The sequence below is a fragment of the Odontesthes bonariensis genome, chromosome 1 (genome assembly GCF_027942865.1).
Source record: "Odontesthes bonariensis isolate fOdoBon6 chromosome 1, fOdoBon6.hap1, whole genome shotgun sequence".
Classification (NCBI taxonomy): domain Eukaryota; kingdom Metazoa; phylum Chordata; class Actinopteri; order Atheriniformes; family Atherinopsidae; genus Odontesthes; species Odontesthes bonariensis.
Window position 1 is genome coordinate 21,186,552 of NC_134506.1, and position 15,565 is coordinate 21,202,116.

General features: G+C 39.9%; 1 protein-coding gene across 11 annotated transcripts in view; it reads left to right on the forward strand.

Annotated features, from left to right (window-relative positions):
* The first annotated feature begins 988 nt into the window (after nt 1-988).
* Nucleotides 989-15,565, forward strand: part of plekha7b (pleckstrin homology domain containing, family A member 7b) — an 81,252-nt gene continuing 66,675 nt past the window's right edge. For 10 of the 11 annotated variants that reach the window (XM_075459958.1, XM_075459961.1, XM_075459954.1 and 7 more), the window contains exons 1-3: nt 989-1,096; nt 1,200-1,276; nt 1,387-1,444. In XM_075459958.1, the coding sequence (XP_075316073.1) occupies nt 1,014-1,096; nt 1,200-1,276; nt 1,387-1,444 (218 nt within the window). In that variant the 5' untranslated portion in view covers nt 989-1,013. Of the gene's footprint in view, nt 1,097-1,199; nt 1,277-1,386; nt 1,445-13,452; nt 13,640-15,565 lie in introns of those variants that run through there. The other variant, XM_075459964.1, reaches the window with a different exon arrangement.

Genomic DNA, 15,565 nt, shown 5'->3' on the forward strand with positions numbered 1-15,565 from the left:
CTCTTCACTAAATTGATCTAATATGTATAGTCACACATGGTTAGCATTATTCCACCAAATTTGTGAGACTGTTGAATTGGCCCTTCAATCTGCTGAGCATAATCGGATTCTTTGAGCTGGTGTGTATCTACTCCAACGTGTGGGGTTCTGTGTTTCAACATTGCTTTCACAAAATGAATCCAGTTCTTCATCCTCTTGTTATACCTCACCAATTCAAGTCAGCAGCCTGAGTTCTGCTACTTTCCTTGAAGCAGGCAATCAGCTAGCAAGCTGTCAGGTAAGCAGCTATATGGAAGGATTGCCTACTATGATGAGGGCAATGGATTGTCAGGGGCAAAGTTGACTTTTGCTTGCCTTATATCCCTAATCACTTTGTAATGGAGCCATGACTGAAGACCTGCACAGATCATTCATGCAAAACTCTAAGGGTCCAAACCCCATAATTCAGTAGGCCTACAACATCGTTCTCAGTCTGTGTTTTAATGTGTTTTAACCAGCTACACCAGCTACACTGGAAAATACTTAAAACATGTTTTTATGTAAATCTAAATGTGATTTACTTGGACTGCAATGTTGCTTACTTATTTTTTGTGGATGCAGAACAGAAATGTAACCATTATATTTAGAATTATTAGTAGTTTCCCTAACTTCTGTTGTATGACAAATACTTTGTTTTGCCGTGTTCCAACCCTAAAGTCCAGTGCTTTAATCCAGTCCTTTTGTACCACAGCCTTTCTGGTAAAAAAGATCTTAAAGCCTACTTTTCTGCACTTGCTTTAGGTTGTTATTCTGCTGTGGACGTCTGTATTTTGTTTGAATCATCTAAAAAAAAAATTACAACTTGTGTGAAGCGGCTGCCCAGAGAGAGTCTTGCGGGGAGCCTTTTGCTCACTTTGGTATTCTTCCCCTTTAAAAAACACGCTACCCTAGCGGCGGTATTATGTGGGCTCCCTGGAAAAAGTCTGCGGAGCGCGGAGAGAGGGGGTAACCAGCCGAGCCGGAGAAGAGGGATCATGGCGGCACCTCTCGGACGGGACGCCCTACCTGAGCACTGGTCGTACGGAGTTTGTAGAGATGGACGGGTCTTCTTCATAAAGTGAGCGACTATCAAATCTTCGTCGTTGCTTTACGGGACATTGTTAAGGTGCTGCGAACGTCTCTTTTTGTTGTTTTCTAAGTAACAGGTGTCTTTCTTGCAGTGATAAAACTCGTAGCACCACTTGGCTACATCCACGCAGCGGTGAACCTGTTAACTCGGGACACATGATTCGGTCAGGTACGCGACAAACTATCTGATTCACGGGATACCGGAGAGACATTGTTGCTGCTGCAGTGTGTTTTCTGTCTGTGGCGGGTCGTTCACTGTGCACTGTGTCCGTGTTATAGATTTGCCAAGAGGATGGGAAGAGGGCTTCACGGAAGAAGGAGCCAGTTACTTCATCAAGTGAGTGCGGATCGCATTTTTGCATTGCCTGATCTTGGTTCAAATCTTAGCCGATTGTTCGGTGTCGAGGTGCTTTATGTGCCATGGTTGCCTGTCCCTTACTTTCCCCTCGTGTCTGACATGCTCGGAAACATGCGGTTACATTTATAGGCTACGTGTTTTGTAAACGCACTTGTTTATCTAAAGAGGCACATGACAGAAACACTCACTCAACACACACGACATATGATTAACACGCAGTGATCCCATTGGATAGGTGAAACCAATTAACTCTGCCAGCACTGGGAATGGGAAGTAGCAGAGCCTTGCAGGACAGGAAGAAAGCTATTAAAATTCTCCTCACATCCTCCATGCAGGACCTCTACTCTCTCCATTAGATAGGTGTGCAGCCTCAGTGAATGTGTGGCAGTGAATGAGAGGGAGAGACTGTAAGGGTTGCAGAAGAGGGCTGCGACCATGTGGTGACAGAGACGTATGGCATGATTGCATTATTGAAGCAGAGAGGACAGAATTTTCAAAGTCACATGCAGCACTGGATTATTTATTTATCTTTTGGTCAGATTCTCCCTCTCCTCTTTCCTTTTAAGAATGGCATGACTCCTGTTGAAAGTAACCGAAAGGGACCCCCCCTCATTACTATAGACACATTTGTTTTGTTTACATAGAGGCTCAGTCTGATGCATTTGCCCCCTCCATCTGCGTCACATTATGTTATAGATTTTTGGCTTCTGGTGTATGGGACAGTTACCGATGGAAATCAGGTACAACTATGAAATCATTCTCAAGCCAATCAGTTAAGTTAATGCTAACAATAACAAAGGGAAAGCCTACTCTACAACCGAGTACAAACATCAGCACTTTATCCGGATCATTGTCAATTAGAAAGATTCCCGCCCACCATAGCTTGTTTAATGTCTAAGTCCTGTCGTGCCCCTTTTAGTTTGCCCCATTTGTTCCAGACAGAGAGTTTGTATGTCGAGTTTGATATCAACAAAGGTGCAGTCTTTCGGAGGTTGACAGCCACTGATGAGAAGCATTTGCTTTGGGGCATACGGGCGCCAGTTTTTAGCTCCGAATTCACAATGTTGGAACTTCTTTCATTGGAGCAGTGGCTTTCACTCCCAGCAATTAGTGCAAAACTGTGTAAGGCACCAAGCATCTAAAGATGCTTTAAAAACAGGCTTTAAAAGCACACAATATGGTTCCATATAACAATTTTCTCTGTTGCTGACACGCTTTGCAAGTCGAATAAAGGCGGTCTTTGTGTTTTTCCTGGTCACTCACTTTTTTTTCTCTGGCCAAAGAGAAAACAAAGCGAGTGTGAAGTTTTGTGATATACAGCATCCTAAATGTCAAGGCTTTGAAATAAGATGGCTACTTGTTGCCCGTTTGGCGCACTAGAGGGATCCTGTTTTGCTCCTGTTCCTCGCTTGTCTCTTTGTTTTCGAGGGATAATGTCTTGGGGTCAGACAGTGGAGATGTATGCATGTACCAGACCGGGACTGCTTCCCTTGTACCTTGCATCTTATGTGGAACACCAGTTGACACCCTATTTTTCAAAGTTTTCTTGCCAGGTGGAAGAAATTGATCATTTTTACAGAAAATATGGTCCATTTTCTTTGGGAATAGTATACTAACATTGTTTCGTTGTGAGAGACTTTATGTTGACTTACGGCTAACAAAGACAATGGCTTACTTTGCCGCTTTTGTCCAAATGTAATCATTCAGAAACAGTTAAAGCAAATTTGTCTTACAAAGGGAATAGTCATTTAATTAGTTTTAAGTGCTAATGTTGTATATTTGTCAAAAGCCAATATCTAACAAGAGTTAAACAGCTCTTTGAGAACTTTTAACAAATATTTTTTTTCTCAAAAACAAGTGTCAGATTAACCAAGGTTGCAGTCTTTTAGTCCCTTTAGTCCAGTTTACCTTGGTTTTTACTCTTGCAATGAAGCCCTTGTTAATTTATTACTGCCTTGTTCTTAAAAGCCTGTGTTAGTTTGACAGATTAGAGGTTTAAAAACAGCCAACTCTGCAGGAATGTCTTGTTTTGGCACAAGCTATTCTCTTGGTATTAATATCAAGATCAGTATTCATTCCTAATGTTAGCTATTTGGCAAATGCAGCTGAATTACAGTGAAGATGGCTTTAGCCTAGTGGCATTGCCTTTTAAAAATCCCTTTTTTATTAATCCAAGAATTGAAAAGGGGCAGGCATTGGCCCTTATTCAGACATGTAAAATATTCCAAGTTTTATGGTTGTATTTGAAAACTGGCAGCTATTCAGCACTGAAAGTGTTTTTATCAACGTTACAGAAACAACCTTTTGCACGACGTATGAGTTGGTTTGTGTTTGGCAGAAATTCTGATTGTTTGTTTTGTGAGTTTATCTCACTAAAACTTCTTTGACTTTTATATCAAGTTTCTTGGATCGGAGCAGATGGTTAGAACAAACCAGTCTGCTGTGTGATATGGACATGTTGTCTGTCCTGCTTCTCTAGTTGTCCAGGAGGTAGCCTATACAATAACAAGCTCCAGCACTGAAGTCCACATGGTGCTACCGTGACAACAGTTGGTAGATTTGCTGGTGTGTTGATGGTGGAATTTAGCTGAGCTGAAGTACAAAGGACGCATTGTGCAGGCACTGTGGCTGTGGCAAAACTCACGTTTACTTACACCTCACTGTAGGTCAGCCTGCTGTCTGTGGAGCGGAACTGATTAAATGTTCAATTTACAGAAAGTGCGGGGGTTTAAGTCCACATTTGCAGGCCTTTAATACAGTGACACTAATATCTCGATAAGCTGAACTGTGGGAAAGGAGAAATAAGGTGTCACGTGTGGCAGCAGGTCGAGATGGTGTGTTTGACTGTCTTAGTTCTGGCAGACCTCGAAGGAAGTGACCCAATTTGAAAATCATTTTCCAAAATGATCCCATTCCAATCCCTGAAGATGACACTGCAGATGAAAGAAGTCTGTGCTGCAGGTCTCTCTGTTGAGTTCTTTACTTTTCATTGGTCTGGGTCAGTAAAATCAAGCGAAAAGGGAGAGAAACGGATGACAGTTCAGAGATAAAAGAGATTTGTATTCTTGCAGTGTATTTCTACAAAGCACAACTACTAAATCAAGCCTAAAACTATAAGTGGGCAGTAGATACAATTTTTTTAAATCTTCCTTAACTGTCGGTATTTAGAGTTTAAAGGGCAAACCAAATAATTTACTAGTTTAAATTAAATCTTATTTCAAATAGCTTCCCAGGAAAGTGTTGCGGAAAGGAGGTTCATTTAGGTTTATTTTCCAGCACATCACTGGCTCTCACCAAGTATAGGAAATGTGCAATTCAATAGCTCCCCAAGGGAAAAAAAAAAAAGACCCCACTTAGGTACAATGGTGTCCTGTTTAGCACACAGTTCACATTGTTGAATGGGCTCACAGTGATGTGGCAAAGTCCAGCGAGAAGTGTTTGATATCCACAAAGAAACCCGCACTGCTTTCGCACCAGAAAAGGACTTACTCGGCTTCTGTAGTTTCCGTCTCAAATTCATCTGCTTTTCAGATGCAAAAGTTCTGTCAATATTTTATTGTTGCCCGAGACGTTTATTGACTATTTGTCATCCCTCTGTCCCGCAGCTTATTATTTATTCGGATTGTGCTTGCATTTTCTTTTTTAAATAGCTGACAGTTTTGACCAGGACAGGGTGAGTTAATTAGCCATGAGATGTTTTGAAAGCAAGGCTCTTTAAGGTGGGATTAAAAAAAAAAAAAAGAAAAAGTGTGGTATCCCTCCAGGCCAGTTAGCCTAAGGCTGTCTTAATGAAGTTTTCTTTTTCTGCAAACACATCAATTTCATTCCTCATTGCTGAGTCCGAAACATGGTTGCCAAATGTGACTTGGGCAAAACTACCTCCGAGGTTGGAAATGGAAATTCTTTTTTGCCTAAAAATTCTAACATTATCGTATTTATGATATGATGTTAGAATACAAAATACATTATGTTTAAAGCAATACTATGTAACATTTCTACCTTAAAATAACAGCTTGAAAAAAATTGTGCTGCTAGAATGAGTTTTAATATTACGATTGGCCTGTCTCCTATGCCCTTCGGGGGTCTGAGTTGGAAAAACTGCGCTATGTAACTTTGCTGGACCGGCCCGGGAGCGGCCCGGGAGCTGAGCGGAAGTACTTCGACTTGCTTTCTGGCACACCTACCGCAAAAACAAATAGACCCCTCTCACACTCCCAGGTACATTTGATTACTCTTACCTTCTCGGTCGACATAGCTTGCACTTTCTGACTCCTCGCCGGTTCGTCAACAAACGTGAAAGCGAAAGGGTGTTGTATTTACGACAGTGTAACCGTACATTACCTCCAAGCCTGTAGGGGGAGCTCCATAGTGGGCTTTTTGAGAAGTTACATTGTATTGCTTTAACGACTGAAGTGTCCTAATGCTGACGAAAATACAGCAATTACATAGTAAACTAATTGGTATCAAGTTTCAACTTTAAAATCGAGTCAAAACTTCTTCCGTGTTTCTGCAGAATCATTTGGGCACAAGACAACTTTAGGAAGGTAGATTTAAGACTTTTTGCTTGACAGCCATCCCTTTTAAATTGTTTTCCCAAATGATCCTCCTTCCCTTTGCAAAGAAGCAGGAAGGCAGGCCAGTGTGTTTTATTTTCCTTAAAGAGAGGCAGAAGGAGCAGAAACTCTCCACTGGCATATCAAACTTTACATCCCTTCAGAAATGATCATTACTGAGATGAAGAATGTGACCGTAAATTTTTTTTTTTTTATGCTTCATAATGTAATTAATGGATGTAATAGTAAAATTGCATTGTTGGAATTACTAGGTAATGTACCATGTTTGGGGAAAAAAAGGACTGTGGTTGGAAGAAAGATTGAAAAAGCACCACTGAATACCAATGAAATGAAGCTGCTGCAAGCAGCAGACTAGATAAGGAAAAAGCATTTCTATCAGCAAAAGTGAGGTGTAATAGTGTGGCAGAAACATGGGAAAAGTTCATTGAGTCCCTGTGTATGAGCTGTGCTGATATGATGGTGTTGGTGACACTGCCTATGTCATGTGGCTCATGCTGCTTCTCGTCACAGGTGTTTCACTTAATAAGCTCCCAAAGCGCCAACGGCCTTCTGACCTTGTGTGGCTCAGTGCCCAAATGTTAATAACATATTGATATAGGGCATTTGTACAAGTCTGCTATCTGACCAGCAGTCTTACTGTTGTCATGCCCTTCTTTAAGTCTTATCAGTGCACATTCTTCTCATTCTTATAGGTTAATAGATACCCGCTTTGTCTACTATCTGGCTGTTGTCACCCATTCATAGTGATGGAGCAAATATTCTCACGAAGTGTTTCATGGAATAAGACACTATGGCCCAATCCCATTTGCTCTCCCTCGCCAAACCACATGTCAGTAGCCCTCTGTTTTGGCCATGTAAGGAGTAAAGAGGAACGTACTAGCACACACATCACTTTCAACTGTGAGACTCAAGTTGGACATCAACGCATCAACTGTTTCTTCACCTAATTGTTTTCATCCATTCAATCCTTCCTTCCAGTTTCACTCGCTCTTTACCCTTTACAACGCCTTGGTTTTGGTTGACAGTTGAGTTAAAGGTATCTGTTAGGGTTAGAAATCAGAACTGCTTGGCTGGGTGTGGAAAAGATCCTGATTTGAGCATTCTTTCGTCACACTATTGCGGAGTTATGGCCCGCCATTTTGTTGGTTCCTTTGGTGACGCTTCAGCATGACCTTTCACAAAATGAGCCAGAAGGCACAGCAGGTACCTGCTGCCTAAATGAATGGTAAGATTCTGTGTTGATAACAGCTATAGAATGTTCTGTTACTTCTATTGGACAGACACCAACTCAAGCTCAGGGCATTCATTGTCATTCATCATCTCCATCAAGTTAAGTCGCAAAAGTTTCTTTCCACTGATTTGATATATTTATCCCATCTCTAAATATTTGACATCATTTGTAACATTTCTACTTCTGCAGATGTCTTTGTGTATGTGAGCTTATGTGTAACAGTTTCTCTACCCTCCATTTGGCCGTTTGTGGACAGTGACCATCAGCTGAAGTTAAATAATCACAAAAAAACGTCATCATTCTTGGCACTAAGGGTATTCATAAATCAGATTACTCCAACTGTATCTTTAAAAGTAGGGGCATTTGATTTTAGCACACATAAAAACAGTGTGCTCTTATTATGCGAACCAGAAACTGCTTTTTCAAGTGGTAGGCCTATTGATTTTCACCCTTGTTGCATGTATTTATTAATTTAGGCGTCGCCACTGTGCATTTTATGTGGCCTATACATTATGTGTTCCCTGCTCAGTGTTATTGCAGCAACAAAGCTCTAAAGGTTTTGACAAAATCCCAGCACCTTGCCCTGTGTTGGCTCGTTTCGATTTGACTCTCTGCTTGTTGCGCCGTCACTGCACCACATAGTGTGTGAAAATTCCAGTACTGAGTCAACAGGCTTAATGCATTTCAAGATGCAGAAGAGGGCAACAGAATGTATAGCTTGCATGCTAGTCTTTGTGTCATCACAGCACAACATTTTCACGTTTTTATAACTTAATATTAAGTTCTGTCTTTCACATATACAGACAAGCTATGTGGGACATAATGGACTGCTTCATCCAAACAGACACAGTCTGGTTGTGAAGCATGTATTATTTGTCCCGTGAAGGTACAGTACTGTGCCCATGCATTGAAACATTTTTTTTTTTTTTTTGTTAAGACACACTTTGACCTATGAAAAGCATAAAAAAAAGTCCTCAAACTCGATGAATAAACCAGTGTTGTGGCTATGCATAACAGACAACTTATCAAAGGACCTTGGTTACTGGCAGTATATGAAGAAATGAGGGGGTGGCTCAGTTTAGACCTCTGTGGAGGAAAGTGACAGTTAATGTGCTAACATCATTTCTATCAGCAGGTCATGAATGTTGTATTAGGACAAGGAGTTGTGAACTTTTGTTGGATGATTTTTATTGATCAGTATTGTATAGTGTCTCAGTTGTTTCCAGCAGTAATGTATGTGCACATCTCTTCTTTTGCTTATTAGATGGTTTGAACCGTCACCTGAGGTCCGAGCGGTTTATAAACGGTGCTGTGTAGTCAGTGTCTTGGCCAGAATGACTTATGACAATTAAACAATGAATAATGTACTGTACCATCCGGGCCTTCAGAGAGAGCTGGAGGTTGAAGCAGTAGACTTGAAAAGACAATGAAAACAAAGAGTAGATTTAGGGTCTAGCACAGTGGACATTTGTGCTGCAGGATAGACGGGAAGCTCTCCATCACGCCTTGTTTGGACCAGCAATATTTAACCCAGGAAACTGCAAGGAATGAATACATTAATAGCTGCAAGGCTGATGTGTGATGATATACATGAGGTGGAATGAGTCATTCACTCTTCAGAGGGCTTGAGCAGGTTGGGCTTGAGGAGTCAGAGCTGGAGCAGCAGGAGGCAGAGCAGAACCGAGGCAGGGGAGATGCACGAGACGGGATGGGGACCTGCTGCTACAGCTGTCTGCCCCTTGGCCTGGGGACTGACGCGGCTGATCGTGAAACAGAGCTGGCTGAGCTGCAGCTCCACAGCTTGGAGAAAGAGGAGACGCAGATTGAGACAAGGTAACCGTTTTGAAGATTTTGTCATAGTGAAATCGAAGTTGTGTCTTGACTAGTGTGAAACTAGTGTTTCTCATCAACATTATTATGATTTGGCTGGTGATAATGTGAAGCTGTAATGTACAGCAGATCTGCATTTAATTGTATGGAGACAACTTTTGCAAAAATATATATTTCCTTTTTTGTTTCTTGTCATTTGTCCCTTTTTTTTATATATATATGAAAAAAAAAATCCTGTTTATGAATGAATCTCTGCACCTGAGTCATTTCAGCTGCCTCTGCAGGAAGGAGAGAGTTTGTTTACCTTTCAGCTGATTTAATTCAGATGACAGTTCTTTATGCCGCATTCTGTCAGATTCCGAGTGTGACTGGAGCCACTGCAGAGAGAAGCAGGTCCCACACTGCTCTCATCTCACCTCACAGGGGAGAAGAGAAGTGATTTGTTTGCTGCCACTACAGGGAAAGATGGATGTTGCCCAACCTAGAGAGCATATTAGAGAACCCTTTTTTTTGTGGAGGACTCATTTTTGATGTGTGCAAAAGATTACACGTCTAGTTAAAAATTGGCGAGCATTCTAAAGGCCTCTTACTTCTACCACAGGAAAGTGTAATGCTACTGGTTTTCAATGAAAGTATGCCCATGCATTAAAGGATAGGAAACTAAAAGGGGACTTTTCATGTCCATTTTGAAACTGCATCTGAGCATTTGCTAAAACTAACATTCCAACATAATAGTGTGAAACCTCATATCGTAACACCATGTGCAGTCAGTGACGGCAATTGGTATTATTGTTTATTCTATTATTGATATTACACATTTACTATAGATTAAAGTACCTTTTAAGTCTTTGTATCTGTGCTGAATCAACACAGAATAAGAAAGAATGAAGTTGTCTTCACAGCTATGATGAGTGCGATCATTTCTTTCCTTTAATTTCTCAGGTCACAGTTTTAATTTCTGTTTTTTTTTTTTTTTTTTTTTGCTTTCGTTTGGCAGGCTTCTTCAGGCTTTACTAAACCCTATATTCACTACCTCCCCAGTGCCAAATGACAAATAAGGTGAATATCTGGTGTTCAAGATTTGGTGAAGCTACCAGCTGAGTGAATAAAAATAGAAAGTTAAAAAATAAGCTGTAGCTTGAGCACTTTTCATATTTTCTCTGCTTCCGGAATATACTGTATATATGACGCTAAGCCTCTTAACATTCTACACTCTAAATACATTTACCCAGCACGCTTCATCCCAGCTGACATTGGGCATAATGAAAGCTAGATCCTGAACAGATTGTCATTGAGAAACAGAAATTTGTACCAATCAAAACTTCTCAGCATAATCCGCATGTCTTTGGGTGATAGGAAAACCCACAGAGAATCGGGCAGAACTGGCAACCAGTGGACGTGAATCCGGAAGTTTGCTGTGAGGCAACAGTGTGAACTACTGCACCACTGTGCCACTTTTTCTAAAACAATGATTTTGAGAGATTTGACAGATTCTTAAAGAGGAAGGACACAGAAGAAACACAGGACACCAGAAAGATTCCGATCCAAAATTCAATCCAGAACCGGGAGTCGTACACAAAGAGGCAGCCGGTGAGGCAGCGAGTGAAAATAAAAAGCAGGAGCAAAAACAACACAGTTGCACCGGGACAAGATGTTTTAAAAAATAAAATAAAATAAATAAAGATAGATACACATCCAGTACCAAAACAGAGAGAAACAAACTGACATTTATGAATCATTAATAGCAGAAATGCTATATATCGTCTTCAAACAGAGACGTGTTGACATTTTTGCCTCTAATGGAAAACACAGGGGTGAGAAGTTCACCGCTGCTGACAAACTGCGGTGATAACCAACCAGCGAACGAGTAGCAACATTGGTTTTTGGTTTTCTTATGTGGCCACAGGTTTGCAGCAAGTCTTCTATGATCTTTGTTTTTGTAAGAGATGCTCACGTTTCTGAGAACTGTCTAACTTACCAATTTAAGCGAGTGAAATCATTCCCACTCTGTCTTTAGCCCATTATGACTAAGAGTTATGGAGCAGTGCTGTTTTACCTCTCAAGCCCGGAGGGGTGCACAAGTCACATCAACACTTTCAGGCCCCACTGTTTTCATCTTTTAGAAGATCAACTTAAATAAAAGGTTTAACCTCTCACATTTTTTTAAAATCTTTTTATTTCATGGTTCTAGCTTCTTTAGAGGCTGAGAGATAAAAGTTTTACGCTCTCTCAATAAACCCCTGCAGGGTTGTCTGAAATAAAGCATTAGGTTTCAATGAGATATTCAGAAATTAGAGAACAATCATAAAAACCAAAAAGACTGAATATTACTGAGCTGATTTCCTCTGCTCCAGGAAATTGGACAATGCCCTACACGCGGCGTGCACATTTTCTTTAGCTGCCTACAAATGGCTATAAATCTGCAGATTTATCAGCTTAACATAAGGGCCTTATCGCAAGATTTCTGCCAATAAATTGTGCCTTGTGTTTTACTCCCTATAAACTCTTTAACCATTTAATGTCCTCACTGAGTAAACAGAAATATGTTTTTTTTGTTCACATTATTTCAATTTCTTTGGGGTAATCTGAGTAAGAGCCAATATTTCTTTAACAAGTGTTTGAGATGTCGCCTAATGGCATTCATTTACCCACTTTTAGCATTACATTCCTGAACTGAGTGGCAGAGATGGTTCATGCTGTTCACACATTTTTATGTTCATGGGATTACATGCTGATGTGTAGCATTTCTGCCTATGAATCCCTCTAAATGTTACGAGCTAGAAGACAAAGATGTATCTTTCATATAAGATATTTTAGGGGCCAAGAAAACCTAACACTTCAATGAGCTTATGTTCAGCAGCAGATGGATGACATGAGCTGTGAAAAATGGATCTAATTTTTTGATTGCTTCATTGAACGTTGCTTTCCACATTAATGGGATATCGAGTGTAAATAAGATGGATTGATACAGTTGTCTGGCCAATGCAGGTGAGAGCTGATGTAGTGGTCAGGGCAATTTCACTCTGTAGCATTTCCTGAACACATTGATTCCACACCTGTGTTATTCTTTGCTAAGCAATCCGATGTAATTTGCTCCAGCGCATAGATGAACGAGTCGTTTTGAAAACCTGATCCCTCTTAATTCTGTTTTAAGCCTTTGTTAATGATTCATTAAAATGATATCACCTCCAACTATCTTGTGTGACTTGTATATTGACGAATAGAGAAACTTGGCTTATTTTGCATCGTCAAATTTCTGATGGAATTGTGCACACAGCGACGATGAACCTCGTGATCTGACTTTAGTTCACTTTGACCTGGTGGAGAGGTGCATGAAAGAGCTCGAGTGCTTCTCTTTATGTGGCCACTAGATATTGCTGTTGAGTGTTTGCTAGACAGTTTCGTGGTAAAATCCTTTTGTCTTTTCTAACTACAAACAACGCATTCTGCATAAAATGCTTTTTCAACACTTCTTGCTACACATGCTTGTACCTATTACCGACCATAAAAGGAGGTCTTTTAGGATCAAATTCTAACTCAGCAATATATATGATTTATTCATTTACTCATCATTTCATTGCCAGATCAACCCTCTCCTGTATTTGTTGCATCAGCATAAATGCATAAATGCATAAATGTCAGTAAGTAAGTGTCGTGCAGCTTTAGTCGGTTAACTCAAGGCAGCTGCTGTAATTCCTTTTTTTTTGTGGTCTGATTGATTATAGATGTGCTAACTGGATAGATTGAGAGGCATCGTGTTGAGTTTATTGAGATGATGCTATCATTGCTGGCAACTAGAATATGTTATACGAGTAGCAGGAATGACAACAGTGAAAGCAGGTGAGTGAGGTACGAATGATGACTTGGCTGTCCATCGAATCGACCTGCGCCGCCCTCATCGAGCCCTCTGCTCTTATCTATATGTCTGTCTGTGGATTATTGAACTGGGCCTGCAGCAGCCCCTGTCACCACTTAGCTTTTCTCTCCATCTGTCATCCCTCTCTCCCTCTGGCTGACTGGGATGGGATCTGATAAAGTTGACTCGGGGTAACACTGGCGGCTCTGGTTGCAGTCAGAGACCAAGGTCAGCACTTTGCTGGACAACACAGTGAGATGATAACTACACATCTATAGTAGCCAGTGAGTGGGACGGCTCCAGAATTTCTTAGCAGATTGGGCCCTTCCTTTGTCCTCTGTTATCCGCCTCAACATTGGGATTGAGGAAGCTGACTGATAACATTTTATTCCTCCTCAGAGAAGCTAGGCAGAGCTATGTTTTGTGAGGGTTGACAGTGTTACTGTGTGATCAGGGGTAGGGAGAGAAGGCTGAAACAGCAGATATACCCCTGACACTCCTCTTTGTGCCCTTTCTAGCACACCCATCTAGCTGATGGTTTGTTTAGCAGGTTGTGTTTTCATGCTTAAAGCAAGTCGAAGGGGACACTCCTTAGCTATTGGTTATCTTTGCGTTTAGGACAGATTTGGACATTTCAGACTTTAGAATTGGATTTCTTGTTTTCTACTACTTTTCACTAACTGGTGAGTATCACGTGTACGGAGAAAGAATTCCATAGCTATCAGAGGCACTCTGGGAATATGCATGACTCTGATAACTATGGAATGAAGATAGTAGAATAAAGTAATGAATTAGGTAAATAGCATATACAATTGGCCTATTTTTAAAAGAGAGGCTGGCCAGTTAAGTCTCAGCTTACAAAATGTTGTATTCGTTTTTGTTATTCTGTATTTTTAAAGCATATATGACCTGTAACTGTATGCGTTCAGAGTTTAATATCTTTGTTGTAGTAATGCTATTTGTTTACTTATCTAGGAGTTTTATATATTATAGGAGTATTATATGCATTCTAGCTATAGTGTTTAATAATACTCAGCAACAATATCTCTGGATTCAAAATAAGTAAATAAAGAAGTGAATATTTAGACATTTACTTTGCACATGAAGGTTTGCATTGTTGCATTGTTTTGCATGAGTTGATGTTTCTATCACATTATTGCTTTTTTCAGTAGTTAGTTTATTGGGTAGTATCGACTGATTGTATGATTAGTGTTCAGATTTTCTTGATCTCAAGCAAAAGAACAATAGCACAATGTTGAAATACTCCGCAGGATTGAAAACCCTGCATTTAGGATCTCATGTAAGTGAAAGAAGGCTGCTATTGACCACAAAACTGAACTGTCAAAAGAAAAAATCCAGCATAATGCACTGACATTCTCCCTTTCAATTTATATTTATTTACAAAGTTTTGGATGATTATTATTATTGTGGTAGGAGAAGTATTCAGTTCCTTTAAAGGTGTATTGAACAAATTATTTCTATAATATATTTATTAGACTCTTATCAAAGTAATCCGTCATGTCTTAAGACCCAGTAAAAGTCCATGTTTATGTATTACTTTGCAGTGAAACCTCCCTCTGTCAGTATATCCCTTGTTTCCTTTTATTTTGGTGTTTTAAAAAAAAAACGAGTGGGTGGTAGGACTAAACAAAAAGTATTGATCAATTGACTGGATCACACACACACACACACACACACACACACACACACACACACACACACAAACACACTCACAAACAAGCTCCATCTAAAGAGCTTAAACTTTCTCACAAAAGTTACGTTGCCTGTTGTTAGTACAAGTTTTTGTAGTTTTATGTGTCATATTTACTTTAAGAGGATGACACTCCGCCCTTGTACTTTTACCCTAACCCTATTCATTTGGTGTGTTATTTTAAAGGTATAAAATGAAACACCAAAAGCTTGAAATGACACCCAAAAAGTGTCTGAAAAAGCATGCTATTTTTATGCATTGCCATTTAAACATGTTGTCAGTACAAGTGCTTTATCAGTAGCATGTGCTCATGTTACTTTCCTCCACATATTAGGGTCAAAGTACTGTATATGCTGCTTGGGAGTTTGATGATTTCATACTTATTATTATTATTTTTTTTTAACTTTATTTTTATTAAGCGAAACACAAACATTCCTTGACAACATTCACAGATTATGTGTGACAGTACTAGCGACAAAAACATTGGGGCCCAGAAACCTGGATAATACTAATGAGTGAAAAATAACAAGTAAGTAAGTAAATAAATAAATAAATAAATAAATAATGGGACAGTTAAGACATTCCAGCATATTGTGGGATTCCCCTCAGTTAGAGAGATATCTTGCTATAGGTAGCCACCTCCTCACAAAAACATCAGACCTTAATTGTAATTGAGCGGTTAAAGCTTCCATTCCATACACCTCCCTCAGCTTCTGTTTCCACTGTGCCACTGTAGGTGGCTGTGGATTCATCCATTTTATTGTCACCATTTTTCTAGCAGTCAGCAAAAGTATATGTAACAAGTGCTTTTGGTCTCTAGTGTACATGCCTTATCATATATATATTTTAAAGGTGACATATTAGAAAAGTGGCTGCAAAGTAAATGCTGTGGAATAAA